The sequence below is a fragment of the Pelobates fuscus genome, chromosome 7 (genome assembly GCF_036172605.1).
Source record: "Pelobates fuscus isolate aPelFus1 chromosome 7, aPelFus1.pri, whole genome shotgun sequence".
Classification (NCBI taxonomy): Eukaryota; Metazoa; Chordata; class Amphibia; order Anura; family Pelobatidae; genus Pelobates; species Pelobates fuscus.
The window spans coordinates 3,233,110-3,243,344 of record NC_086323.1 but is presented as its reverse complement, the minus strand read 5'-3'; the positions used below and the strand labels follow the sequence as shown (position 1 = coordinate 3,243,344).

Sequence of the window (10,235 nt, the reverse complement as noted above, 5' to 3'; positions counted from 1 at the left end):
GCTGACTCTATACAGGGCTAGCTGACTCTATACAGGACTAGGAAACTCTATACAGGGCTAGAACACTCTATACAGGGCTCACTGACTCTATACAGGGCTCGCTGACTCTATACAGGGCTCGCTGACTCTATACAGGGCTCACTGACTCTATACAGGGCTCGCTGACTCTATACAGGGCTCGCTGACTCTATACAGGGCTAGGTAACTCTATACAGAGCTAGCTGACTCTATACAGGGCTAGCTGACTCTATACAGGGCTCGCTGACTCTATACAGGGCTCGCTGACTCTATACAGGGCTAGGTAACTCTATACAGAGCTAGCTGACTCTATACAGGGCTAGCTGACTCTTTACAGGGCTAGCTGACTCTATACAGGGCTAGCTGACTCTATACAGCACTAGGTAACTCTATACAGGGCTTACTGACTATACAGGACTAGGAAACTCTATACAGGACTAGGAATCTCTATACAGGGCTAGCTGAGTCAATACAGGGCTAGCTGACTCTATACAGCACTAGGTAACTCTATACAGGGCTTACTGACTATACAGGACTAGGAAACTCTATACAGGACTAGGAATCTCTATACAGGGCTAGCTGACTCAATACAGGGCTAGATCATACTATACAGGGCCCACTCACTCTCTGTACAGGACCAGGTAACTTTATACAGGGTTCACTGACTCTATACAGGACTAGGAAACGCTATACAGGGCTCACTGACTATACAGGACTAGGAAACTCTATACAGGGCTCACTGACTCTATACATGGCTAGCTGACTCTATAGAGCACTAGGTAACTATATACAGTGCTCACTGACTCTCTGTACAGGACTAGGTAACTCTATACAGGACTAGGAAACTATACAGGGCTAGCTGACTCTATACAGGGCTCACTGACTCTCTGTACAGGACTAGGTAACTCTATACAGGTCTCACTGACTCTATACAGGGCTAGCTGACTCTATACAGCACTAGGTAACTCTATACAGGGCTCACTGACTCTCTGTACAGGACTTGGGAAACTCTATACAGGGCTCACTGACTTTATACAGGGGTAGCTGACTCTATACAGGGCTCATTGACTCTATACAGGGCTAGCTGACTTTATACAGGGCTAGCTGACTTTATACAGGGCTAGCTGACTTTATACAGGGCTAGCTGACTCTATACAGGGCTAGCTGACTCTATACAGGGCTCACTGACTCTCTGTACAGGACTTGGGAAACTCTATACAGGGCTCACTGACTCTATACAGGGCTAGCTGACTCTATACAGTGTGGCAAAACCAACCTCGCCACTGTCCACTGGAGGAGCCTGGTTGCTCACCTGCTCCCTTTGGACTATGGCCCTGCAGGTTAAACCTTTTATTTTCCCTGCAGAAAGGCTTATTCGTGCCTTTCTGCCGGGGTGTTCGGTAGATTCCTGCTGCCGACCAAACTACCGAACGATGGACCACCTGGGAGCTGGAGTGTGCCGCCAATTGACCGCCCAGAAGCTGCGGTTAACCGCAGCTTAATTGACGAACGCTGGGTGGCTTTTGTTCGTTTGCCGAACACGTGGCAGAGGCCATTTTACAAGTCCCGAACGGCCAGCGGTGTTCAGCGCTCAAACTATGGAACTGAAAACTGACACTTATTTGCGCAAACACCGCTGAGCCGTCCGCCCCTGGTTCCTATTCGTGCTCATGGGGTCGAACACCAGCTAATTTGGTACTTTGGACATGTGAATGTGTTACCCCAGATAGCTAAGCCATGGAGCCCATTCGTGTAACGAAAGCCTATGTGAAAGACTTTGGCTCCATGGCGATTGAACTGTATGTATGTGATCTGAGCGCCATTCGGTAATAATGTGCGCTCAGATCTAAGCTATCTGGGGATATGTAGAATGTATATGTTTTATGTACTAAATGTATCAGTAGGTAATTTTATGTCTTTTACTGTCTTTTTTTCTGCCATGTGTGTAATGGAGTTTGCCTCTGTCCTTGGAGATAATTGGATTACTTCCCAATTATCTCCAGGCTAGAGAGGAGGGATTGTAATGCATTGTGGGATTGTTTAACCCCTTAAGGACCAAACTTCTGGAATAAAAGGGAATCATGACATGTCACACATGTCATGTGTCCTTAAGGGGTTAAAGGTGTATGTCTGTGATTGGTCAGTGTCCTATATGTTTCCCAGTTTCCCATCTGGTCCCCTAGGGGAGTGTCCACCAGGTGGGAGACCTGCATAAAAGCCGGGCAGGTAGCCCCAGTAAAGCTGTTCCTGCTTAACCCTCAAAGTGAAGTGTCGTCTCATTCTTGGGGGGAATTTGATTGTATACCAATTGCCAGGAGTGTAAGCTGTTCATAGGGCTTTTCCTGTTCGGCTGCTTCCAGTGTTCGTGTTTCTCTTGTTCGGGAGTTGGTGAATTTGTGCAGTTTGCAGTTCGGGAGATTGGTGATTGCAGTAGCTGCTTGTCTATCTGGAAGGGGATTATCGCCTAAACGGTTTTTAACCTCTGGTGAGCAAAACGGTCCGTTACATACAGCACTAGGTAACTCTATACAGGGCTAGCTGTGGTTCAGGTCAGTCTGATGGGTTCTCCGGGTTCATTTTATATAATTCAAGTCAGTCTGATGGGTACTGTGATGGGTTCTCTAGGTCCATTTTGTATGGTTTAGGTCAGTCTGATGGGTATTGTGATGGGTTCTCTAGGTCCATTTCATATGGCTCAGGCCAGTCTGATGGGTCCTCCAGGATCCATTTCATATGGTTCAGGTCAATATGATGGGTAATGTAATGGGTTCTCCAGGTCCATTTTGTATGGTTTAGGTCAGTCTGATGGATGTTGTGATGGGTTCTCCATGTCCATTTTGTATGGTTTAGGTCAGTCTGATGGGTGTTGTGATGGGTTCTCCAGGTCAATTTTGTATGGTTTAGGTCAGTCTGATGGGTGTTGTGATGGGTTCTCTAGGTCCATTTCGTATGGTTCAGGTCAGTCTGATGGGTTTTCCAGGTCCATTTTATATGGTTCAAGTCAGTCTGATGGGTACTGTGATGGGTCCTCTAGGTCCAGTTTGTATGGTTCAGGTCAGTCTGATGGGTGTTGTGATGGGTTCTCCAGGTCCATTTTGTATGGTTCAGGTCAGTCTAATGGGTGTTGTGATTTTGTATGGTTCAGGTCAGTCTGATGGGGTGTTGTGATGGGTTCTCCGGGTCCATTTTGTATGGTTCAGGTCACTCTGATGGGTGTTGTGATGGTGGTCCATTTTGTACAGTTCAGGTCAGTCTGATGGGTGTTGTGATGGGTTCTCCAGAATCCATTTCATATGGTCCAGGTCAGTCTGATGGGTAATGTGATGGGTTCTCCAGGTCCATTTTGAATGATTCAGGTCAGTCTGATGGGTAATGTGCTGGGTTCTCCAGGTCCATTTTGTATGGTTCAGGTCAGTCTGATGGGTGTTGTGATGGGTTCCCCATGATCCATTTCATATGGTTCAGGTCAGTATGATGGGTACTGTAATGGGTTCTCAAGGTCCATTTTGTATGGTTCAGGCAGTGGCGTACATACCAGGGTCGCAGGGGTTGCGGCTGCGACCGGGCCCGGCCCACCAGGGGGCCCGGTCGCCCCTGCGACCCGGTATGTATGTCACTTGGCCAGCCTCTTCTCCTGGGGGGCCCAGGAGCCGGCCACCTCCGGGCCCCCCGAGGCTGGCCCTGCTGTCACCCGGCTGGCCGGTCCTGCGAGCGCGCGAGGGAGCACTCTCCCCTGAGTGCTTCCTCTTCAGCTCCCTCGCGCACCGCAATGATACCGGAGCCGGAAGATGACGTCATCTTCCGGCGCCGGTATCAATACGCGGTGTGCGAGGGAGCTGAAGAGGAAGCACTCAGGGGAGAGTGCTCCCTCGCGCGCTCGCAGGACCGGCCAGCCGGGTGACCGCCCCCCCAGGAGCCCAGCAGCACCACTGGACCCCAGGGAATCCCCTCAGCACTCCAAAAGGTAAGGAGGCTGGGGGGATTAAATTAAAAAAAAAAGTGTTAGTGTGTGTGTGTGTTAGTGTGTGTGTTAGTGTTACTGTGTGTGTTAGTGTGTTTTACTGTGAGTGTTAGTGTGTGTGTTACTGTGAGTGTTAGTGTGTGTGTGTTTTACTGTGAGTGTCAGTGTGTGTTTTACTGTGAGTGTGTGTGTATGTGCGTGTCTTCAGCACTTACCTTTCTCCAGCGCCGGACTCCCTTGGCGCTGGGGATCCCTCCGCCTCTCAGCTCCGAATGCGCATGCACAGCAAGAGCCATGCGCGCATTCAAACCGCCCATAGGAAAGCATTACTCAATGCTTTTCTATGGACGTTCAGTGTCTGAGAATCGCGGAAGCTCCACTAGCGGCTGTCAGTGAGACAGCCACTAGAGGCTGGATTAACCCTCAGTGAAACATAGCAGTTTCTCTGAAACTGCTATGCTTTCAGCTGCAGGGTTAAAACTAGAGGGACCTGACACCCAGACCACTTCATTGAGCTGATGTGATCTGGGTGTCTGTAGGGGTCCTTTAAGTGTGTGTGCATCTGCATGCACTGGTGTACATACCGCGGTCGCAGGGGTCGCAGCCCTGCGACTAGGTGCCCGCCGCCATGTGTTGCGGCCCAGGCCCGCGCAGAGTAAGCGTGCGGGGGGGGCCCACGGATCAATTTTCGCACCGGAGCCCCATAGGTCATGTGTACGCCACTGGGTTCAGGTCAGTCTGATGGGTGTTGTGATGGGTTCTCCAGGTCCATTTTGTATGGTTCAGGTCAGTTCTGATGGGTTCTGTCTGATAATTCTGTGTTTCCATATCTTTTTGCAGAGCCTGACAAGTTATGATGTGTGCAGCATCTTTCTTGGCACAGCCACCATGCTGGTATGGCTTGGAGTCATTCATTATCTGGGTTTCTTTGAGAAATACAATGTAAGCAGCAGATTTGTAGATCGTCATTCACCGTCTGTCTCTCTGATTCCAATAGACTAATTTCCATCTCTTCCAGCTCCTGATCCTGACGCTAAGAGCAGCTCTTCCCAACGTGATCCGATTCTGCTGCTGTGCCGCCATGATCTATCTGGGATATTGTTTCTGTGGGTGGATTGTTTTGGGCCCTTATCACGTTAAAGTAACTTCAAGTAAAATCTCTTCTGCAAGCATAACTCTTGTGATAGCACGTTCTGCCCTTTAACACCCTCTCTACCTCTTCTTCATTTTGCAGTTTCGTTCTCTAAACGTGGTGTCGGAGTGTCTTTTCTCTCTGATTAACGGGGACGACATGTTTGCCACCTTTTCCATCATGCAGCAGAAGAGCTACCTGGTCTGGTTATTCAGCCGTCTGTACCTTTATACTTTCATCAGCCTCTTCATATACATGGTGCTCAGCTTGTTCATTGCACTGATAACCGATACGTATGATACCATCAAGGTAAATAACACAAACCCTACAAACCATAGGAAACGCACAACATTAGAATATTTATTTGAATCCCATGGTCTGGTTGTGTTTGTAGGGTGGTGATTAGGAGCTGGAGAGCTGTGTGTTTGGAGTTAGAGGGATGAAGTGATGATATTAGTAATTTTGTGAGATGATCCTGACACTGTGTTGTATGAGAGTGTCTGTCTGTCTGCAAACTAAATTGTATGAGTGTGTGTCTGTCTGTCTGCAAACTAAATTGTATGAGTGTGTCTGTCTGTCTGCAAACTAAATTGTATGAGTGTGCCTGTCTACAAATTAAATTGTATGAGTGTCTGTCTGCAAACTAAATTGTATGAGTGTGCCTGTCTACAAATGAAATTTTATTAGTGTGTGTCTGTCTGCACACTACATTGTATGAATGTGTCTGTCTGTCTGCAAACAAAATTGTATGAGTGTGTGTCTGTCTGCAAACTGCATTGTATGAGTGTGAAGGATTTGTATGTATTTACCTGTGTGCCTTCGGTTATGCCTTCTCCCTGCAGTTTAAATTTGTGTAATAAGTTCCTTTCATTTATGTATGTTGAGCAATGTATTCATCTACCGAACCAAGACCACCCTGGGTAGCAATCAGAACGTTGAGGAAACCGCATTTAATTGCTCCTAGGTGGCCATCTTAAAACTCACGAACGCGGTCAGCGGGACTTACGCATGATTTGCCTGGAACTATTTTCGCATGGCAATTCCGCGAACACCCGGTCATCATGGAACTCCCGGCTGACTACTTTCCACCTCACGAATCAAACCGGCATTCAGGAGGTGGAATCTACCGAACAAGGGGAGCAGTTCTATATAACCAAATGCAACGTTCGTATGATAGTTTTCGTGTAATTAGACGCGAATGGAGACCGGCTCTTGCTGCTGATTTCATGGAACTGTAAAGCGGATACCACCACATGGCGAGCCGGTCAAACTTCCACACGATGCTGTAACGGACCGTTTCACTTACAAGAGGATAAAACCCAGTTTAGGCGATATCCCCCTTTTCCATAGACCAGCAGCTACTGCAAGCACCAATCTCCCGGACTGCAAACTGTACAAATCTTCCAACTCCCGAACTGGAAACACACGAACCCTTGAATAGCTGAACAGGAAAACCATACACTTACACTCCTGGCAGTCAGCATACAATCCAATTCCCCCAAAAACGAGACGACACATCGGTTTGAGGGTCAAGCAGAATCTCAGGTCTGGAACACCCAGCCTGGTTTTTATTACAGTTGTGCACATACAGGACACACCCAGGGGGAGGCATAAAACAACCAATCAAGCAACAGTACAACCCACACATCCCCTCCCCTCAGATAAGCAATTAACATAATTATTACATACAGTAAAAATACAGTTTCCACACATACTCTGTAACTTTAAAACCATACATCACATTCACATAAAAATACATATCCACAATCAATCCATTCAGGGGAACAACATATTAAAAAATGGCATGAATCAGACCAGGGGTTCAAAAGTTAGTAAAAGTATCTTTTGTTCCCCCTGGCTGGCAGTATTTTAATCTGCCTCAAACAGGAAAAGTAAAACATCCCCACAATGCACCATGGCTTCCTCCCTTCTGCCCTGGAGATAATTGGAGAAGTAATCCAATTATCTCCCAGGTCAAAGACAAAACTCCATTACACATGTGGGGACCTAAATACAGGATTATGTTTTAAAATATATAAAGTCACTTTTATACATTAAACACAGACATGTAACATATCCCCAGATAGCTCAGGTCTGCGTGCACATTATTAGGTGAATGGCACGCAGACCACACAAATATAGTTTAATTGCCATGGAGCCAAAGTCTTTCCCATAGTCTTTCATTATATGAATAGGCTCCATGGCATAGCTATCTGGGGGTATCACCGCTCACACAGGGCAAGTACCGAATGGCCCCACTGTGTTTAAAGGGCCAGAATGAGTGACATGCACTCTGTTAGGGCCGAATACGTTTTGTAACAAGCTCCTCTCTCTGGACTGTCAACTGCCGCTGGGGAGAGGGGTTAACAGGCTCCTCTCCCTGACACTCTCTCTGCTGGTGGAGAGGGGGACCAGCTGTCTCCCCTTTCATTATTTTGTCCTGCTGCTGGGGTGTGAGACTGACGGTCTCTGCTCCCTGCAGGACACACTGCCGCTGGGAAGGAAGGACGACACCTTCAGCTCCCTGGGGTACACACTGCCGCTGGGGAGGAAGGCTTGCAACTTCAGCTCCCTGGAGTACACACTGCCGCTGGGGAGGAAGGACGACACCATCAGCTCCCTGGGGTACACACTGCCGCTGGGGAGGAAGGATTGCACCTTCAGCTCCCTGGGGTACACACTGCCGCTGGGGAGGAAGGACGGCACCTTCAGCTCCCTGGGGTACACACTGCCGCTGGGGAGGAAGGACGGCACCTTCAGCTCCCTGGGATACACACTGCTGCTGGGGAGGAAGGATTGCACCTTCAGCTCCCTGGGGTACACACTGCCGCTGGGGAGGAAGGACGGCACCTTCAGCTCCCTGGGGTACACACTGCCGCTGGGGAGGAAGGACGGCACCTTCAGCTCCCTGGGGTACACACTGCCGCTGGGGAGGAAGGACGGCACCTTCAGCTCCCTGGGACTCACTCTGCCGCTGGGGAGGAAGGACGGCACCTTCTGCTCCCTGGGACACACACTGCCGCTGGGGAGGAAGGACGGCACCTTCAGCTCCCTGGGCTACACACTGCTGCTGGGGAGGAACTACATTGTATGAGTGTGTCTGTCTGCAAACTGCATTGTATGAGTGTGTCTGTCTGTCTGCAAACAAATGTGTATGAGTGTGCCTGTCTGTAAACTAAATCGTATGAGTGTGTCTGTCTGTAAACTAAATCGTATGAGTGTGTCTGTCTGTCTGCAAACTGCATTGTATGAGTGTGTTTGTCTGCAAACTGTATTGTATGCATTTGTGTCTGTCCGGTAATATCAGTGAGCGAGGGTAAATAGTCTTTTACTCCTTCTACCTGCCAACTTACCGGTAATATAAATGAATGAGGGTAAATATAGTCTTTCAGTCCTACTGCCTGCCAACTGCCGGTAATATAAATGAGCGAGGGTTAATAGTCTTTCACTCCTACTACCTGCCAACTGCCGGTAATATAAATGAGCGAGGGTTAATAGTCTTTCAGTCCTACTACCTGCCAACTGCCGGTAATATCAGTGAATGAGGGTAAATAGTCTTTCACTCCTACTACCTGCCAACTGCCGGTAATATCAGTGAATGAGGGTAAATAGTCTTTCAGTCCTACTACCTGCCAACTGCCCAGTAATACCAGTGAATGAGGGTAAATAGTCTTTCACTCCTACTACCTGCCAACTGCCCGGTAATACCAGTGAATGAGGGTAAATAGTCTTTCACTCCTACTACCTGCCAACTACTACCTGCCGGTAATATCAGTGAATGAGGGTAAATAGTCTTTCAGTCCTACTGCCTGCCAACTGCCGGTAATATCAGTGAATGAGGGTAAATAGTCATTCAGCCCTACTACCTGCCAACTGCCGGTAATATCAGTGAATGAGGGTAAATAGTATTTCAGTCCTACTACCTGCCAACTGACCGGTAATATAAATGAGCGAAGGGGTAATAGTCTTTCAGTCCTACTACCTGCCAGCTGCCGGTAATATCAGTGAATGAGGGTAAATAGTCTTTCACTCCTACTACCTGCCAACTACTACCTGCCGGTAATATCAGTGAATGAGGGTCTTTCACTCCTACTACCTGCCAACTGCTGGTAATACCAGTGAATGAGGGTAAATAGTCTTTCAGTCCTACTACCTGCCAACTGCCCGGTAATACCAGTGAATGAGGGTAAATAGTCTTTCAGTCCTACTACCTGCCAACTGCTGGTATTACCTGCCAACTGCTCGGTAATACCAGTAAATGAGGGTAAATAGTCTTTCACTCCTACTACCTGCCAACTACTACCTGCCGGTAATATCAGTGAATGAGGGTCTTTCACTCCTACTACCTGCCAACTGCTGGTAATACCAGTGAATGAGGGTAAATAGTCTTTCAGTCCTACTACCTGCCAACTGCCGGTAATATCAGTGAATGAGGGTAAATAGCCTTTCAGCCCTACTACCTGCCAACTGCCGGTAATACCAGTGAGCGAGGGTATATAGTCTTTCACTATTTTTAGGTAACTGGTGTTCAAGGGGAAAGAGTCCATCATGTATTTTTGATAATGATCTGTTTGTCCCTGTAATGTTTGTAGAATTACCAGAAAGGTGGATTCCCTCAGTCTGAGCTCCATACCTTTGTGTCAGAGGATAAGGACGTGTCGCCATCGAGCAGCTGTAGACAGGATGAGAATACTGCGGCTGTATCTACATTTTGCTCCTGCGGCCAGTAAGTACGGGGTTACATGGAGTTTAAATCTCTCAGAAGGTTAATGTGCGACATTCATGGTTTTCATTAATCCTACAGGTGTACTGGATCCCAAAAATGACCGTTCACAGCTCAGTGTGTCAGAAATTCTCAACATGAACGGACCAGAACCGGCAACACCGTGCCGGTTAATAATTCAGACGGTTTATCGACCAATCACAGAATAAATGTTACTATTCTATTACTAACTAGGCATGTGAGTGTCTGCTTTGACCCTGCCTGGTTGTGAGTGTGAGTTTTATTGCTGTCGAGCTCTTTGATACACTCATACACACTGCACATTACTGAGAGTTGTATTGCTGTGGAGCTCTGTGATACACTCATACATGCTGCATATTACTGAGAGTTTTATTGCTGTG

At 47.8% G+C, this 10,235-nt stretch overlaps 1 protein-coding gene across 1 annotated transcript in view; it reads left to right on the top strand.

Moving 5' to 3' along the window:
* Positions 1–10,058, top strand: part of MCOLN3 (mucolipin TRP cation channel 3) — a 132,782-nt gene extending 122,724 nt beyond the window's left edge. The window contains exons 11-15 of the mRNA XM_063427637.1: positions 4,820–4,921; positions 4,998–5,120; positions 5,214–5,420; positions 9,704–9,837; positions 9,916–10,058. Of these exons, the coding sequence (XP_063283707.1) occupies positions 4,820–4,921; positions 4,998–5,120; positions 5,214–5,420; positions 9,704–9,837; positions 9,916–9,937 (588 nt within the window). The 3' untranslated portion in view covers positions 9,938–10,058. The remainder of the gene's footprint in view (positions 1–4,819; positions 4,922–4,997; positions 5,121–5,213; positions 5,421–9,703; positions 9,838–9,915) is intronic.
* Positions 10,059–10,235: the final 177 nt, after the last annotated feature.